At 36.6% G+C, this 20,344-nt stretch overlaps 1 protein-coding gene and 1 long non-coding RNA gene across 6 annotated transcripts; one reads left to right on the forward strand and one right to left on the reverse strand.

Moving 5' to 3' along the window:
- The first annotated feature begins 499 nt into the window (after positions 1-499).
- On the forward strand, positions 500-3,851 carry LOC113081150 (uncharacterized). The gene is made up of 3 exons (XR_003282111.1): positions 500-573; positions 685-757; positions 906-3,851. It is a non-coding gene; the product is annotated as an uncharacterized LOC113081150 (long non-coding RNA).
- On the reverse strand, positions 3,605-19,817 carry LOC113081148 (tumor necrosis factor receptor superfamily member 14-like). Of its 5 annotated transcripts, none has more exons than XR_003282109.1 (7): positions 19,503-19,817; positions 18,853-18,926; positions 9,517-9,701; positions 5,008-5,133; positions 4,727-4,879; positions 4,348-4,429; positions 3,605-4,219 (listed from the first exon to the last, which is right to left on the reverse strand). XR_003282109.1 is itself a non-coding variant. In XM_026253194.1 (7 exons), the coding sequence occupies exons 3-7, from the start codon at positions 9,641-9,643 to the stop codon at positions 3,982-3,984; spliced, it is 726 nt and encodes a 241-aa protein (XP_026108979.1). In that variant the 5' UTR covers positions 9,644-9,701; positions 18,853-18,921; positions 19,503-19,808; the 3' UTR covers positions 3,618-3,981. The 5 variants fall into 5 exon arrangements, 3 of the variants coding, with proteins under 3 accessions (XP_026108979.1, XP_026108980.1, XP_026108982.1); XM_026253194.1 differs by having other exon boundaries at positions 3,618-4,219; positions 18,853-18,921; positions 19,503-19,808; XR_003282110.1 differs by lacking the exon at positions 9,517-9,701 and having other exon boundaries at positions 4,000-4,219; positions 19,503-19,813.
- Positions 19,818-20,344: the final 527 nt, after the last annotated feature.

The following is a 20,344-nucleotide window of genomic DNA, read 5'->3' on the forward strand; positions in this document are numbered from 1 at the left end:
TGAACACAGAGAGCACAGTTAAATGAGACAAAATTAGACAATTCTGCAAAGATGATAAAAACTACAATATTAAGAACAAGGTGATGTTTTAAGTGTCCATCATTCAAAAACACCGGTCATCAGAAACACACACCTTGTATAAAATAAAACAATAACACACTACACATACCAGTCACAAAACCAAAACAATAACATCATCCCATGACTCTACATCACTTTTTTCCTTGTATAAGTGTGAAGGGCTCACATGTCGATTTGTCCTGTTTTGGCCTTCAGGAACAATCATTTTTTAATATACATGTAAAAGCTGCTCTGACTCTCATCATCTGCGTCAAGTTCTCTCGTGAGATACGGTTTAATCAACAGGGCTTCTCACAGCTCATCTCAATCTAAACCCCAGTAAAGGTTCATCATTTACCCGCTGTGTTACTCCAAATCATGTGTCCTTGACCTTTTGACCTTTTGACTCAAGCTCAGAGACGTCATTTCCTGTTTACAGCCCGCAGTATCAGCCCTTGAGGAGCAGGTTTGAGCTTATACTGTTCACTACTGAAGCATCTCTTCTGCTCTCAGGTAAGAAACATCTTTCTAAACATTCAGTTCAAGATTTATAGGCAAATATTTTCAGATGGATGACTGGATTATTCATAATTTTATTGTTTGTCTCTATAATCCAAAAACAAGAAGACAGAACAGTGGAAATATGAATCTTGTGAAGCTTTTCAGACAGATGAGCTGGATTGAGAAACGTGTAAGAGTGAGTGAATCAGTTTTATTATAATCAGGAATATTTATTCATGTTTTAATTGCACATCTGCTGTTTGTTCAGGACTTGATTTCTCCTTAATCTGAGTTTACCGTGCATTGACTTTGACTTTAAACGGTGTTCCTGTCTGATTTACCAGAAGCCACTGGATTGTAGAATAGAAACAACACATGCAGAAAACTACCGGAGCATCACGAACCACAGACCAACGAACACCAACAGCACAGAGAGAGAAACCAGTGAATCACAAGAGAAAACACTGGTTAGATGCTACAGTATGGGGAAATAAAGCCAGACTTTCTTACACTGATGAATACTCACAGATCAGTCTGATTGTGTGTAAAGGACAGGATCTGTTTTGTGTAGATTGTTTGCGTTCACATACTTGTGCGTTATTTTTCTTGGTTTTGTCACATGTATACTGTAGTTTATACTGTAGTTTATACTGTAGTTCAGATGATTGAGTGTCTAAAGTGACTGTAGAGTCTCAAGGAAGAAAAAAGGTACAAAAGCTGTCTCTGCAGAGTTACCCTTTCAAACAGTAATAATATATACACTTCAGATTCTAATCTGTACTTTTAAAATCATAATATATATATGTTTAAGATAATAAAATGTACCTTTTAGGGGTAAATACAGTAGATAAAGTAAAAGAGTGTATATTTTAGCTTTTGTATGTTAGGGTAATTACAGCCCAGTGACAGATTTGTACCTTTTTCTGAGTGAAACTGTAATAATATTAATTCTATCTGAAATAATATCTGCCTGTTGTTCATCAGGATCATAACTGATTCATTTCATGATTTCTGACCAGTGTTTAGAACCACATGTAAATCTGAACGTTATTTACACATGTATTTGTGTTTATATTTTAACATGACTGCTCTGTGATCCAGATGTGCTCCTCCTCACGGACTCTAATGGGAAGTTCTTGGACCCACAGAAACTCTTCCCACACCAGAAAGTCACAGCAAAGTGATGCAGCACAACAGGCCAGGCCCACCAGATCATCAGAGACTTCACAGGACACACCTCACGTGTTATTATACACACTGAGACGAACGACCTTCACTCACTGCGCAACAATACTGCTGACGCTGTGAGATAGCAGAAAATAGCAGAAATCACCAGAAAAAGATTCCCAGAGTCCCGAATCGTAATCTCCACACTTCTCCCACGATCCGACGCACCACCACACGTCTTCTACAACATTAATGATGAAATCTCCCATAGATGCTCTTCACTCCCTAACGTACACCTGGCCCACCACCACAACATCGGCCTCCATCACCTGTATGATGTTCTCCACCTGCACAGAGATGCAGGAATATTCAGGGTCTTTTTTTTCTTCAACTTGTGGTCCTAAAAGCACAGACCCTGAATTCCTTACAAATATCAAAGATGCAGATGTAATCGTTCTCACCGAGACCTGGTGTAGAAGTGATGCGCTCACCTACTGTCCCTCAGGCTACTATGAAGTGATTGTGCCCTCAGTTAAATTAAGTACAGTGCATCGTGGACGAGACTCAGGAGGAGTTCTGCTGTGGTACAAGGAGGATCTGGCCAAACACATTTCTGTCATCACACTCGGAAAATTTCACTGCTGGTTAAAACTAAATAACCAAATTGGCATTTCAACCACTGACACATACCTCTGTGCCATCTATATCCCCCCAGCAGAATCCCCTTACCATGATGAAGAGTATCTGAACAACATCCACACAGAGATCAGCCGTTTCCAGGCCCAGGGAAATGTGCTGCTGTGTGGAGACTTTAATGCAAGAACTGGATCTGAACCTGATTACATAGATCCAAAGGGGAATCAATATATCTTTGGCCAGAGCTCCCTGGGTCTCACAAGAAATAATCTTGACCAAACTGAGCAGAGAAATTCATCCATGCCCTGAATTCTGAAGAACTGACAAATCTAATTAGTATAATTATGAATAAACAATTTGAAACAACTAAAGATGGTGTTAATTTGGCTACAAATGAAATCAATAACATATTTCAAAAAGCAGCATTTATAAGTGAATTGAAAAAGAAAGGCAAAAAATTCATTAGAAAAACACCAAAAGATGAAAAATAGTTTGACTCAGACTGTAAAACATTAAGAAAACAACTTAGAAATTATCAAATCTGAAACATAAAGAACCATACGACACCGACATAAGAACTGAATACTGCTCAACACTAAAACAATACAGAGACACAATTAGAGCAAAAAAACAACACCATCTGAACAAAAGCTTAGAAGAAATAATCTGAGCTCAAGAAAACCACAAGATCTAAAGTTCTTCTTTAAATTTTTGATGAAAAGCCTAAGACTATCCTACGTTTTGAAATTAACAAAATTAATGTGTTTTTTTCAAGATGTTACAACGTTATATCATAATGGTATTGTTGTTTTAAATTCTCCTTTTATCTCATTTTACAATTATATTCATTTTCGCAATCTGTCCCTTTGCGCCACCTGGCGGTAGTTTTGCGAATGATGTCCACCTACTGTAAATACAGTTCAGGAAAAGAACCAGAATCTGGATTAATAAACCCCAGAGAGTAATCCAATAACAGTTTCAGATCTTTTTCAGATGAAGTGATCCTCCACTTGTCAAGAGCTCTGGAGACCAGTCGAGTAGATCTCATCCCCAGCTTCTCAGTCTCTGAACTCACAGATATAAAGTTAGATCCAGAGTTGGGGCATAGAGGACCTACAATAATGTACAGTATTTGAAAAAGAATCTGTTTTTTGAACATTAAAGCATTTCAACATATTCTGTTATACCAAATACACAAAATGCTGATCTTTAGAAAAGCATCATATGACCACTTTAAAAAGATAAACCAGGAATCTTGAAGAGTTTCAGCTTCTGAGGATCTGGCCACAGTGAGTCTCTTCCCAATCGCAGTCCTTCAGATTCTCTCAGTGTAGAGAAGAGTACATTACTCCAGTTTGAGATCTCCGAGTCTGTTAAAAGTCTTTGTATGAACTCAATTCTAAAAGTTTGACTTTGTAGATGCACCAGTCCTCTTTCTTCTTTAGGAGGGTTCAGTACACTTCTTTGTATCCAGTGCAGCTTGTCCCATATAAAGTCCATGAAACATGACTGAATCTATGAATTATAAATATCTGAAATGGGTATTAAAATGTAAACATGGTTTATGAGGGCAATTACTGTGCTCTCGTAAACCAGATAAAAGATCTGCTGGGGGATCTATGAAACATTTGCCTGACATTTATACAAATCTTGGGTTGCAACCGACTTTACTATTTTAAAATTATTTTTCTCATTTTTCTTCTTTACAATAATTACAGCTTTGACAGTAAATATCAGCAAACACACTCCCAGACACACACACAGAGTCACTGTCAGTAAAGATGATCTATCTCTGCACTCAGCATCAGTCGTATCTGTTCCTTCACTGATTGTTGTCTTGTCTAGAGATTCACAGCTGTTAGAGAGAGATACAGTACTCAAGATCAACTACAAATATATCTCGAGGAAAAACATCTACTGAAGCAATTTAAAAACAACATATTTAATTTAAGAAGGTGTCAGTATTTTAATATTAATACTTACTCTGTATGTAATTTGCAGAGTGTCCCATCTGAATATGAACCAGCAGGACAGTGATCACACACTGTATCTCTGAACTCTGTTCCTATACAAATACAATTAAACACACAGCATCAGTACATGAGCAATAAACACAGTCTCACAGACGATCACATCATCATTCAGTATCTATCAGCCTGATCATAATTTAGTAGATTTGTTCAGATGGTTTTGTCATTTATCAAAAGACAGGAATCACTTAATACTTTCTCCAGGTGAAAGAAATTATAAAGCTATTTTGGAGCAACATGCATATTTCCATAATTGAGTTATTTAATAGAGAGTTATTGCTCTCAGTTTTTATGGATGTATATTAAAGCTGCTGGACTGATAAAAGACTGACCGGTTTGCTTGATGTATAGTCCAGGTGAGCAGGATGAATGTTTCTTGGCTCTTTTACAGTTATAGAGCGAGTCTATACAGTAATAACCAGGAAGAGGTCCACACACTGTGTCTGATGTTACTGTACATGCCTGCTTTACTCTCAGTCCATTACCTTCAACAAGAAAGAAAACTAATGAATCAATTGAAGAAAACCTGGCAATGAGAAGTCAGCTGGAGAAAATAAAATGAAAATATATATGAAAGCATGAACCCATGAGGAGTTAAGACAGTTTTACTCACTGGTATCACACACAGAACAGGGCAGACACTCTGTAAATCCATTAGGAAGATCAGTGTAAGTCCTGATGTGACATGATTCACATGTTGTGCTGTTGAACTCATCACAGTGTCTATAAACTCGCTTTCCTAGACAACATCAAAGAAATTGAATTGCAGGTCTTTATATTTCTCTAAACTGTGTAGACTTAAAGGGGTCATATGTTACCCATTTTCCACAAGTTGATATAATTCTTTAGGGTCTCAATGAAAAGTCTGTAACATAGTTTGGTTATAATTTCTCATTGGTAGTGTAAAAAAAACCACACCTTTTCTACCCTGTCAAAGCATGATCTGTCTGATGAAGGAAGCTTGTGTTGGGGAGGATTCAGTGTCTGTTGAGAATCATGTGAATGTGTTATAAAGTGAGTATCAGAAACACATCCAGAAACCTCGACTGTCAAAGACCACACGACAGGAACATTCTCCTGGAGACGCTGAGAAAGCACCAAAGCTCCACACATTGAGTCAGGTAATATATACAGGTGCTGGTCATATAATTAGAATATCATGAAGTTGATTTATTTCACTAATTCCATTCAAAAAGTGAAACTTGTATATTATATTCATTCATTACACACAGACAGATATATTTCAAATGTTTATTTCTTTTAATTTTGATGATTATAACTGACAACTAAGTAAAATCCCAAATTCAGTATCTCAGAGAATTAGAATATTACCAATAAAAGAACGGATTTTTAGAAATCTTGGCCAACTGAAAAGTATGATTATGTACAGCACTCAGTACTTAGTTGTGTCTCTTTTGTCTGAATGACTGCAGCAATGCGGCGTGGCATGGAGTGGATCAGTCTGTGGCACTGCTCAGGTGTTATGAGAGACCAGGTGTCTCTGATAGTGGCCTTCAGCTCTTCTGTATTCTTGGGTCAGGCACATCACATCTTCCTCTTCACAATACCTCACAGATTTTCTTTAGTGGTTCTTGAAGCACTGGCTCCAGCTGCAGTCCACTCTTTGTGAATCTCCCCCACATTTTTGAATGGGTTTTGTCTCACAATCCTCTCCAGGGTGCAGTTATCTCTATTGCTTGTACACTTTTTTTCTACCACATCTTCTCCTTCCCTTCGCCTCTCTATTAATGTGCTTGGACACAGAGCTCTGTGAACAGCCAGCCTCTTTTGCAATGACCTTTTGTGTCTTGTTCTCCTTGTACAAGGTGTCAGTGGTCGTCTTTTGGACAACTGTCAAGTCAGCAGTCTTCCCCATGATTGTGTTCAACTTGTTTAATGCCAGACAGTATTTTCACAGACCGGGCTTTAAGGTGTGATGGATAAATACAACAAAATAAAATGATGCGACTGGCATAAAAACTGTGGTATATTGTAAATATAATAATAAACATTAATCCACTGTGTATTCGTATGTAAAAAAATAAGCAGCATCCTTGTAACATCGCGTCAACAACAACAACAATAACATCCTCTCTGACTCATGCCATATATAAGATATCCACCACTCTCGGCTCTTCTGGTCCAATCAGCGCAGGGCTGTGCCACAGTGTTATTTTGTGTTGAAAATATAAAAAATATATATAATGAGCGAGGACATCATGAATCCATTTTCCAAACAGTGTTTTTGTCTTATCCTGAGTGTTTATATTCAGACTATTTTAGTCTGGTTGCGGTCGGCAACGCTGCAGAGTAGCACAGTTCCTGCGTAACGTGCCATAGACGTAAACAGAGAGATAGGGGCGGACTGGCCATCCGGAGCATCTTTACATCACTATTCAAGATAGCTTGTCGGACAGGGCGGTGATATTTTGGAGCCCGCCTGAATAGCACAATACCCCGGGAAGTCATGCTAGCGATTTTACGAGCCCTGCTTCTCAGATCTATCCAGAAATAAAAAATAACAACAAAATAAATGATTATTTTAAAAGACTGAATCAAAAGAACCATCTGTTCATGAATCGGATCATGGACTTGTATTACCGAGCCAAAGATGATCTATTATTGAACATCTTGAATGAATAAAGACTTAATGATGAATAAAGATAATTTCATGCATGATTCGTATGGATCTGTTAACTGAATGCAGAGTGTAAGTTCTAGGAGATTTTTTGTATCGTGATAAGCACGTACAGTATCTCTCACTAGGAGTCACTAAATGAACAGATGCTGCATGCAGGTTTTTTTTTTTTACGGATTATCATTTGTCCTATTGGTTAAAATCCCCAAACTGTTTACTTAAATATTACATTGATAAATAACATCAAAACAGAGAAAAGTAGCTCCGGCTACAATGCTCTTCCGCCAAACCGGAAGAACGTTTTCTTTCTTGTGCAGCCCGGTACCAAATGACGCACAGACCGTACTGATTTAAAGGCTTTGCAGGTGTTTTGAGTTAATGAGCTGATTAGAGTGTGGCACCAGGTGTCTTCAATATTGAACCTTTTCACAATATTCTAATTTTCTGAGATACTGAATTTGGGATTTTCCTTCGTTGTCAGTTATAATCATCAAAATTAAAAGAAATAAACATTTGAAATATATCAGTCTGTGTGTAATGAATTAATATAATATACAAGTTTCACTTTTTGAATGGAATTAGTGAAATCAACTTTTTGATGATATTCTTATTATATGACCAGTATGTGTGTGTATAGGCGTGATTGTTCAACTAATAAGCCAATTTCATACATCATAAGTAGTAATAGGCTGAATTGCAAATAGATAGCCTAATTCTAATACATGACTACAAAATGACTATACATCATTACATTTTTATATTTATGTAGCCTACACAACAATATTATTTTACATTGTAATCCTTTTGTTTTTAGTATTTGGCATGTTTGTGTGATGCGTATCCCCCTGTGTGTAAGAAACAAAGTCAACGCGCACTGTGGAACCGGCCAGAGGCGCATTTTCTACCAACACGCTCTTTAAATAACAAACAAATATTGTGCCATTGACTTTAGACTTTAGACCAGGTTTGAGATGGTCTTATGGCACAGTCTATATTCAGCTCCTTACAATGCGCCAGCAATGCACCTGAACACACCTCTTTTTTAGACCAGCACAAATGGGCGCAAATGCATTTGCTAATTAAACGACATGGTGCTGGATGGGAAAATGCGAATGGCACCGGACTGAAACTAGCAAACAAACTTGCGCTGCGCCTTCTGTCACATTGCACCGGGTGTATTATAGGGCCCAAGGTTACTAAACTCTTCTGACTAGTTTTTTAATTTTATAATTTAGTGGTTTTGTCAACTATATTTTTCTCTATCAGGCAAAACCTAGTTTTCTAGGGTAACACTTTACAATAAGGTTTCATTAGCTGACATTGATGTATTAGCTAACATTAACTATAAGCAATACATGTGATACAGTATTTATTAAACTTTGTTAGTTAATAAAAATACAGCTGTTCATTGTTTTCTTTTTAAGTTCACTTCACAGTGCATTAACTAATGTTAACAAATAAAACTTTTGACTTAAGAACAGCTAGTGCGACTAACCGTGTTAAGAGACGTTTGTATCCTCGAAAAATAACTGTAATATGTTTTTGATTATTGAAAAATCAAGACCTAAACTTGCAGCGGTAATGACGTCAGTAACCCGCGCCATGCAGAAGTTTTGAAGGCACTTTCAAAAGTAATTTAAAATAAAATTATTAATATCATCAACGCTGTATTTACCTTGGAATATAAATTTGGTTTTATAGGATTATATTGAATTTATTGCTTCCTTTTAATCTGTAGGCCTATAGCTAAGAGTATGGATTTGTGTTTTAACAGCCAGCTTTAGCATTACCTTCAGAGTGCCCCCTACCTTTCATTTCACCAATGAGAAAACTTTTGGCACGCCATCTGCTCCAAGCTGAAGCTACCCCTACTAGTGAGGGACTCTTTACTTTAAACCACCTTCAGTGTGAAACTTGCTAATTAACACATTATTAGGAAAGGCGATTTTCAATGACTCATTAAAAAAAAAAAAAAAACAACAACCTTAAACTCAATTCTCCTGTTGGTAAAGCTGAATCTCAAATGATTTGTGCAAACATGCATGCATTTATGTAGATCAGGGGTGCATTCCCTTCAGAAACATATCTAAAAAAATCATAATTCATGATGCGTTTTTATATATCGTAGCTAGGCCATTTTTAGGCCCCACAGAGAAACACCAGATTAACAAGGGCCTGGCCACATCAGTCCAAACACAGAAGATTATATTATGAGCATATTAAAACCTGTTAACTGTCACCCGTCACACATCATGACATGCTTCATTATTTAAATAAAAATAGAAAAAAATTATCGCGGTCGAAAATATTATCGAGCTCATTTTTTTTTATCGTGTGATTAATTGATTTATCGACTATGGCGACATCTCTAATGATAGAGTTTAAAGCCTATAATGAAAAAGTATAACATGACCCCTTTAAGTGTCTGAGTTCATCTGCATCTATTCTGGGTTTGAGTGAAGTGAAATCTTATCCTGGACTTACCTGGAAGACACTTTGGGCAACACCTTCCATTAATTTCATATTCTGCATTATTACAAGCCGCCACACAAAGCACAATGTTCACGAAGAGGAGTGTAAGGAATGTGGATTGAGTATAGAATATAGACATATTTGGAAACTAAAATCATCTGCAGAGATGGTCATTTTGTGCTTTGTGTTTAATGGACCTGAAAAAGAGATTTGTGTTAGATGGCTTCCAGAAAAACAGAAATAATACATATTTTTGTTTGGTCATGGCTAGCAATAAGCAGCAGAAACGTATTTCTGACTTTTTTTCGGGTAACACAGTAAAGAAAAGTAAAAATAGTGCTGGGAATTCTTCTCAAACAAAGGATGTCATGACCATCCCTGTTCTCAGTGGCGTTTTCTCCCTGAAGCCAAGGGAAGCCATCTCTTCCGACAATCACTATTATTGTAAATAAAAAAAAATATTTGGCTTGTGACTTGGCCTCTCATTTCTATGGAGAAAATGAAATAAATGTAGAATATGTCATGCTTTGTTCCGATCAGAATAATGGGCGTTTACTAGCCGCTCTCAAGCGCACGACCGCATGCATAATTTTGCCACAAAGAAATGATTATGAATTTGTCAAAAATAGCAAGGAGACATTTAATTGTTTATTAATAAAATGATGTTTTCTGTGTCGCTGCAAAGACGATGCGGACTCGCCATGAACGCCAGAGAGAAATGCACAGTTCATATGGATTAGGCCTACATATTCAGAGAGTAGCCTATTTCTTTTCGTTTTGAATATTTTCGTTTAAAAGTAGACATTTTTAAGCTTTCTATAATAGATAGCCTATATTTCTCAAAACTGTCTGTGAGGCACAAGCTGAGTTTCTGCGCCCTCCAGTTCACGTGCAAGTGATGTGCTGGCACTTTATTACATTGTCTGCTAATATATTTGCTTGTTTATTAAATACAGGCAATAGTTTGATAAAATATTGATAAAAATTAAGATACAATTTATACAAAACAAAAATCTTTTAAACAGAGTCTTTCTACAAAACAAAACTCAATAAAGTGGTCAAAATCATGTCTTACCCACTCCACATCTCATAGGTTATTGCGCATGATGTATCATATCTTTCTCATGCTGCATGCTCACTTTCATAATAAACATTGATTAAATAAATAAAAAAGTTACATTAGCCTATAATATTTAAACATATATGAACCCAAATGTGTTTTCTTTAATGGCTACAACACATAGCCTAAACAGTACAGAGATTTTTTTTTTCTTTTTTTCTTTTTTTTTTATTAAACATCAAACTACAAGTACAATTTTTTGTGTATAAAACAGTAACAATCACGCCGGGGTGAAGACTAGTAGAGAAATTTCATGTCGTCAGTCACAACATAATGACGTCACATATTTTCCAACCCAGCCCTCAGCCCCCCCCCCCCCCCCAACCCCCCCCCCCCCCCGGCATGAAACAGCTTCCAGCGCGCCTGCTCACAAGACCGGAAATCCAAGATGGCTGAGATATGCAACTAACCCATAGAGATGTTGAGCGATTGTGGCAGATAGATTCTCTACCTTACCGTAGTGGAAAGTTGTTGACTCGTTCTAAACAGGACAAGAGTCTATCAAGACCCTAGACAGCAAAACCTGTATAGGGTGCTATCAACGGAATTCACGAATGCCACTCCCTTATTGAGAACTGACAATTCCCCCAAGCTGAATGCTCCTCATGAATCTGTGCTTGCCATTTTGCCAATCTCCGCAGGACCGAAAAGAGACTCAATAAATTAATTCAATTTCAATGTTGTTTTTTGATGCTTTGGCAATACAAAATGTATTTTTTTGTCATGCCAATAAAGCTTTCTGAATTGAATCGAATTGACTCAAAGATCAACCAGAGAAGGCAACCGCCTATCAAGGTGAGATGAATAGACTTATTCAAGCAGGTTATGTAAAAGATATCACGGCTAAAGAAGCTAATGAATCCGAGGAGTCATGGTATCTGCCACATCATCTTGTCTACCATAATGGAAAGGCACATCTCATCTCACAAGGGTACATCTCTCAATGGGCAGCTTCTACCAGAGCCAAACCTGGGACCGTCCCTCCTTGGGGTCCAGTGATGCACGGGTCAGTGTATAAACAACCCGCAACCGACCGACGTTTTAAACTAACCCGCCCGCAACTTGGTCCGCAACAAAAGAAAAAGAAAATATTGTACCCAACCCAGTGGCGTAGCCAGGGGAGGGGCCATGGGGGCACTGGCCCCTCCTGAAAACTGATTGGCCCCCCAGTGTGCCCCCACCCTTCTACTTGTCTGTCACTCACAAATTCAAATCATAATCTTTCAGTTTAGTAAATAACTGATGATTGCGTCGCGATGCTTCTCAACGAGGACTAAGAATAGCGAGCTGCTGTTTTCCAACGAAAAAAGCACCTATTTTAAATAGCTTATGTTTTTCGATTAGCGAGTTGTTGCAGTGCAAGAACTGTTTGTACTAACGTTAACGTCTTTCAGTGTTAGACAGACCAGGTTCGATGACGATGTTATCTCCTAGAGCAGACCAAGATGCTAATCATTATATTTACTATGCTCCTCTGATGCTGAATGTAAAAGGGGTTTACTGCGTTACGATTTACTTTTTTTTTTCGGCCGAACGCGCCGATATAGGCAACAACGCAATTTAAAGCAATGGTTTTAAAAAAAAGCTATAATAGCAACTCTAATAAAGTCATTATTGAATCATGCAGTCGATTAGCGACTTTTTTCACTCAAGTGAGGTGACGAAACAAATCGTGTAATGTTTATCTAACGCTACACACTTGAGACTTTTTTTCTATATGGGTCTATATGGGTGAGACACATGCAAAAACATCGTTTTTTTTTACTGGTCAATTTTGAGATTTGGGGCTGTTTGTCTTCAGTAGCATGTCTTATTTCAGACTTGTGGTGAAAAAAAGTCCAAAATACACATATAGGTCTTTATTTTACTACACCTTTAGTCTATTTGCGTCTGTAGATTCCTAATAAATTCAGTTGGCGTTCTAAATCACCATGGTGCTCCGCGATTGCTGTCTGCACCCTGGAAAGCCCCCCCCCCCCCCCCCCATAATTATTTAATGCATGATTAAATAGCAAAATAAATAACTAATACTAAAATAACACTGGACTAATTAAGCTATTCTAAACTGTTTTATAGGATCCACATATTTTACATGTTAAATTAAAGCTACCTTTTTGAACAAGTAGCTTTCTAACAAAGTATGGATATATGATATTTTTAAATCAATATGCTCAAGATTAATTAGCCTTGACATAAGTTGATTTTGTTTATTCATCAATGCAAATTTACTGCAACTGCTGCTATACAAATTGAATGGGATGTGGATAATAAACAAAAACATAATGAAATTATATTAAATTTAGATTAGTTATATTAATTAATTAATTGTGTATTTATTTCTATGAATTATTAATGTTATTCTGCATTTATATAAATAAGGCTATATATATATATATTAAATAAGGCTATTATAAATAAATTATATTATTATTATTATTTCTGAGTTGTACACTATTCATACATTGGATTATTTTATTTATTACAGTTTTTCTTTCACTTTTGTAAAGTGAAAAGTTAATACAAATTGTATTTGATTTTTTTTTTTATTTAGAGCAGTGAATACCTGCTATTAAAATATAATAGGGTATCACTGTTTATTACTGATTTTAAAGGTTACTGAACTCTTGAAATGATTTGGATATACAGTTCAAACAACACAAGATTGGCCCCTCTGTATTAATCGTGGCCCCTCTTGTGCCCCCCCAGTTGAAAAAATCCTAGAATCGCCCCTGACCCAACCCGCTTACTGACCCGCATTTTTTAAAAGTAGTAAATGCTCATCGAAGTGTCATTGGGCCATAGACATAGGAACTAGTCAAAACAAACCAAAAAGGTTTTTGTTTTTTTTTTCCTGCAAGTTCAGCAGACAGTTAGGTTCGGATTTGTTCTGATCAGAGCTTGTGAGCGGAGAACGCATTTCTGAATATTCCGCTCAGCCCCGCTCACTCATTCCATGGGGTCGGATATTAAGTGTTATGACCGCAAGCAAAGAACCGGTTAAAGTAATGATAATTAATCTGTCTAAATTAGCAAGGAGACATTTAATTGTTTAGTAATAAACTGGTGTTTTCTGTGTCTCTGCAAAGATGGAGTTGACGATGCAGACTAACGCCAGAGAGAAATGCACCTTTCATATGGATTACATCATCGGGGAGTAGCTTATGGTTTGAATATTTTAGTTTAAAAGTAGACATTTCAAGCTTTCTGTAATATATTGCCTATATTTCTCAAATCTGCAGTTCACATGCAATGCAAGTGATCCTGCCAGCGCCTCATTAAATTGTCTGCTAATTATTTGCTTCTTATTTATTAAATATAGGCAATTGATTGATAAAACATTGATCAAAATTAAGATACGATTAATACAAAACGAAAATCTTTTAAAAAGAGTTTTCTATAAAACAAAACTTAATGAAGTCGTCAAAAACAGCACTGTTGCTTCCCAATCTTCACCTTTTCTCTCGCCGCCTCCATCTCTACGTGCAGACTGAGCTCTGCGTCATCTTCGCGCCAGTTATTCAGCCAATAAAGTGTAGGACTGTGTATTTCAAAATTGTGTCTAGTACTATACAAAGGTTAAATTGGCATCTTTATTTCAAACGACCCGACCGACCACGACCCGAATATCTTTAAAAATATTTTTGGATGACTCGTAACCGCGGGTGACTGCAGGCACCCACTCATTTTGGATCAACCCGCGCATCACTGATCGCTATTCGTTTTATTTCATTTTTTAAAAAAAGTTTACAAACTTGCTTACCATGTCAACTATCTGATATTCCGATTCTTTGTTTAAAAACCTTTATAAATTATCTTGATCTATAACGAGATGAGCGCTGCAGTTTAGAGTAATGTCAGACGGATTTAACGTACAGCACTTGAATTCCCCAGTTTCTCCCGAAATACATGGAAGTAAGTGACTGGACAAAGAATGGAGTAAATTGTGCTATAATAACCCCTATAAATACAACTAATTATATACTCGAATACTTGAAAAGAGTTAGAAATGTAGATGTTTTTGGAGGCAATAAATAAACAAAAAGTTAAGGGTAAGTGTAGGGAGGGCTTTTTTGTCCCAATGAGGGGCCGTTCACATATCGCGTCTTTTGCGCAAGTTCGTTATTTCCAATGTAGGCACGCGGTATGCGCACTCATAATGGAAGCGGCGCGGTCGCGACGCACATGCAGTGTGACGCGCCCGTTTTTTCCAGGCGCGTCCGCACCGAGTTAAAACATCTCAACTTTTCAGGCATAATATGTGAATGCCCCCTAAGATGGCATCCATTAAACTAGACTCAAAAAGTTATTGCATACTGTTGTATAATGTACTACAATGCGGAGGTGCAGATAATTTGCAGCACATAGTATAAATGTCAGAAAATCCAGCTATTTAACATAGTATAAATAGAATCTATAGATATTTGCACAAATAGCTGCTGCCTTTTTTTTTATAATTGCCAGACTGCCGGCGATGCTATGTTGCCTGATGTTGCTATTAAAATAAACAAAAACCTATATATAAATAAAATAAACCGAAACTATTTCAAATATCTTGGATAAATATTGATGAACCTACACTGCATCTTCCTACTTTATTAACTTTCTAAAGTGTTAAATTTAGTGGAAAAACAAGTAAAAGAAATGCTTATAATAGCTGAATCTAGCAAGCGGAGGCTGGGTCTCGGGCTCTCGCTCAAAACTCTCTGAAGACTTGTTCACTTTGGCAGCGTCTCGCAAGCGTGTATCATTTTCATCCCACGGACGCTAAACATCTTAAATTATACAAACATTCATATGAGGAGTTTAGAAGCAAATGAGTCAATCAGAGAACACATTTTATTTTTGAAAATGAAAAATTTACCAAGGTCCGGACCTCAGTGACCTCATAGCTGCTACGGCCATGTGTGTGTCTGATATATGAATAAAACACATCGGCAAATTACATTTGATTAGATAGTTTTTGCTGTTTCCAAAGACATCAGTGTGTATTTTACAAACCACCAATGTATTGTTTTACTAGTGATTATGTATATTTAAGTGTATGAAACCTAAAATAAACATTATGTGGTTGAAAACACTGCATTAATTGTGATATATGACAAGCTCTGAGCGCGTCCGTCTCTGGCTCAGTGCAGCCAACGCGCAAAAGCTGTTTGAATCTGAACATTCTAAATCAGACTCTCAGGGGCACAGAAATAAGAATCCAATATATGGTGCAATGATGCTCAAAATGTTAAAATGTAATTAACATTTTAAATTATTTTCATTAAAAAACATTCGGACTGCCAACCAATCAGCAAACAGCAGCGGACTGTGACCTCAGCAGTCTTTGATATAAACAGATAATTTTTGATTGCACATTGCTAGCTAGCAATATGTCGCAGAGCTCCTTTCTTAATTTGTTTTAGCAAAAAACCTCGGCTTGATGGACAGCCGGACACACGGCCTAACGTTCCACCTGATGAGGATGTTTCTCCCTCCATACTTGCGCCGTACTTGGTCTGCTTGATGTGTCTTGCAGGCAGTGATGGGAATAACGGCGTTATAAATAACGGCGTTACTAACGGCATTACTTTTTCCAGTAACGAGTAATCTAATTGATTACTCTTCTCATCTTAATAACGCCGTTACCGTTACTGCCAAAAAATGCGGCGCGTTACTATAACTGATGATGAAGCTGTTTTTTTTTTTTCATCAGACCAACTAGATCTCTGAGCGAGAGGCAAATACTTTTTTTTACTGTTCTTCCTTGGTTAGTGGGCAGAGCACGAGACAAGCGCATAAATGCTGACGATTGGCTGAGGTAGAGTAAAATTTCATTGTAAGCCAATCAGAGGTAGAGTTGGGCGGGTTTTCGAAAGCACGCATAGTAGTGATGGGAATTCGGCTCTTTTGACTCAGCTCACTGAAAAGAGCCGGCTCTTTGGCTCACAAACGGCTCTTTAAATGACTTTGACTATAATATTTCAATTTTTATTACATAATTATTTAATTTCTATAGGCTAAATTTGAAAAAAATAGAGTTGGCTCTTCAGATATGCGAGCCAGCTCCCGAAGTTCAACTAAAAAGCCGGCTCTTAGAGTCGGCTCATTCGCGAATCGCGAACGACTCATCAAAAGCTCATTCGCGAACGAGTCGATCCATCATCACTAACGCTCATTCGCGAACGACCCATCATCGGACAGGACAGGACACACAACGAACAACACAAGCCAGTCAGTCAACCAGAGACAGGTATGGCGACGAGCCCAAATAATCCAAAAGTAGCCTTCTCTAAATAGAAGTATATACATTACTTTTTCCTTCAAGAAATTAAAGAAACAATAAAAGGAAATATCAAAAGTTACCAAAAATCTATCGTGTTATTTGCATTGATCCACTATATAAACATAATATCTACATACATGCCATTTGATTGGAGGCTAGTCTCACTTTGTCCCACAGCAACTTTTTTTTTTAGATGTGTGTACAATGTTTCATGTTTCTGTTAATAATGTATTGTATTAAGTGTCCATTTCATTATAATATTCAGATTTATCATAAATAATTGAACATGCACATGTATTTTAAGTTCCTTTAAAGAGGGGTAGAGGTGGGGTCACGTTTGAGCATTTAAAATTTAATTTTACTTGAAAGTAACGCAATAGTTACTTTCTTAAGTAACTAGTTACTTTAAAAATTTGTAACTGAGTTACTAATTTAGTTACTTTTTGGAAGAAGTAACTAGTAACTGTAACTAATTACTTTTTAAAAGTAACTTGCCCAACACTGCTTGCAGGGCTTGGCCCTGTATTGCTGCTGGCAGCTATATTATTTTATATAGTTTTATGGTTATGTGGGGCATGGTTATGGTTAGGGTTAGGGTTAATAATTTTGTACAGTAATCTGACAATAAATGTGGCATACCCAGATTTTCATATGCACACCCAGAGTCCCTTTTCTGACTACACTACTGGTCACAGAGCTGTAAAAACAGTTATACTTACTCAGTGAATGAATCAAGTTTGTGCCGAACACTTATTACAAAGCAAAAACAAACTCTCCTCCGATCCACAAACTTTTCTCTCAGTTAATATGCTTTATGTCATATCTCAGTCTGAATGAGGTACAATTGTATTGCTCAAATATTAATACATGCTGTAGAAATGTATATTGCATTATGCACAGTTCATGTTATATAGCTAATACATTCTTGTTAACACACTGGACTTGCACAGTGTTACCTATTAAATTTAAATACATGTGTCTAGGCTATAGCTAAAAAATAGCTAAAAACCTTTAATATTTGTTAATTAAATATCTTATAAAATTTAATTATGTTCTTATTTTCAGATGGCAAAGTCTTTGAAGAAAGCACCAGTGTGGATTATTTTACTGGAGTATCACCAGGGAAAGCACATGTAATCTCTACATGCACAGATTATGATAATTGTAAGACAAACTGTAACATCTATATTCACAAATATGTCTCTATTTAAACTAAATGCTGCACATTAATGTTGTTCTTAACTCTGCAGACACCGGTTTAAAAAGAGTTTCAGTTTAGTGACACACATTTGCTCATTTTTCAAATCATGTTCACATTAATGAATTGCACTGGGCCTTGTTCGTTGGTAGTTGTGTGTGTGTGGGACGTGAAACACTGTTAACTGCGAAAATAATGTTTTATAATCTACATGAACTGAACAAGATCGACTCGAGTAGACATCAATTAATGCATCCCTGTCACCTGATCCAGATATGCATGGATTCATTTTTGAATGAGCAATTTATGATATATTAATGCAGAACATTTTTATTGACAAACATGTCTGTATTTGTACAAATCACTGCACAATCATTTAATCCTGAATTCCACAGACTCAAATTGAAAGGTATTTGTTTGTGGTTAGTAAGATACATGTATAAAATGTAAGCAGTACATGGATAATTCTGTGTGCATCTATTAATCATTCTGAGTCTAATTTCATCCTATAGCATCTTACCTCATCTCATTTAATGCGTTTCCAAAAATAAAAAATAAAAAATGTTTACACTAATCATCTCAATCAATTAACAGATCATTATCTAAAGACAAAAATACACCATCATCTCAAAACTGATCTAACAGAATAACTTTCAGAAAAACTGGTGTTCAGATGAAATGTCAGGAATAATAAGAGCATAACCATTCATTACATGTGGTGAAGTCTTGTGAATGTGGTCAGTGAATGATTTTTCATTTTACCTAATTTGCTCATACTGCATGGGATTTCCAAGATAAACTTTACTTCTGTTTGCACCTCTTCAACCACTTCTGCACTAGTATAAACAGAAAGTAAAGTCATGAGTCATTTTTCTTCACCTTATAAACACATAATGATTATGCATTGGTGGTAGTTTCTGAAATAAACACTTAAACAGAAATAAATAAACGAGATGTCTACACACTGTTACAGGAAAAGTCACGTTTCAAATTAAACAATATCAACAATTTATAACATATTCCATATATATATATGGTTTCTAGCGGTATTCATCCCGTAATACAAACATAAAGTCCAGAATAAAATTTACTGCTCATCACGGAACCTCCGAAACTTGTATCAGAGTATGAGCGAGTACTTCTGTACTCCTGAGAGCAGTGCTAGTGCTAATGCTAACTGACTGATATGATGGAGTTCTGTTGTCGCTATTATCGGTTTCACATAAAAGCTTTACTCCAGTTACCTCATAAACAGCTTTGGTGCAATCAACTGAAGCAGTCAGGTGAAAATGCATACTATATGATGTTTAGTCCATGATTATTTGTTCTGTGTATGTTTGTTAGCTAATTATTCTTATTAAATGTTAGAGATGTTTTTTTTTTTCTTGAAAATACATGGTAAATTCACTTACCTTTACGCGTCAGTAATGTATCCGTCTGAAGTATTCGCTCCACACGTTCAAACAATCGTTCGATTTAACGGGTTCTTCTCAGTGAACCAGTTCACCAAATCAAACTGAATCGTTTTAAACGGTTCACATCTCTAATACGCATTAATCCACAAATGACTTAAGCTGTTAACTTTTTTAATGTGGCTGCCCCTTCCCTTTTGAGTCAGAACAAACCAATATCCCGGAGTAATTCATTTACTCAAACAGTACACTGACTGAACTGCTGTGAAGATAGAACTGAAGATGAACACAGAGCCGAGACAGATAAAGGACACACCACTGCTGGAGCAGTTCTCTTATATATATATTTAAACAAGTCAAGGTTTTCTGAGACATACTTCCGGTGGGGGGTCGCTTGGGTTGTTGTTTGTGTGTGTGTTTGTTCCATTTCCTGTTTCTGACAGAGAGGATGATCACGTAATTGAGTGACAGACAGTGTGTCTCTCTCTACTGGAGATCATCAGTTCTGTACATCACCACAGCTTACAGTGAAATCAGGAAATACACTGAATACCAGAGCAGTCTTTTCATTATTATCCTGTGTCCTTAGATTCATTATTAGCTCTAATAAAGAGATGATTCATCAAACATTATACATACATTTATTCATTTGACAGATGCTTTTAAACGTAATTTTGACAGAAAATATACAAACTGTGTATATATTTACAACTATTATCTGTTGTGTACAGTAATCGGATCACTCTCTCTCTCTGGGTTTGTTTGTGTTTGAGAGAAAGAGCTAATGAGAAAACTATAATCTATTATTTTATAATGCAAAAATACAAGAATTGTAGTGCCAC

This window comes from Carassius auratus, unplaced genomic scaffold (assembly GCF_003368295.1).
Source record: "Carassius auratus strain Wakin unplaced genomic scaffold, ASM336829v1 scaf_tig00033244, whole genome shotgun sequence".
Classification (NCBI taxonomy): Eukaryota; Metazoa; Chordata; class Actinopteri; order Cypriniformes; family Cyprinidae; genus Carassius; species Carassius auratus.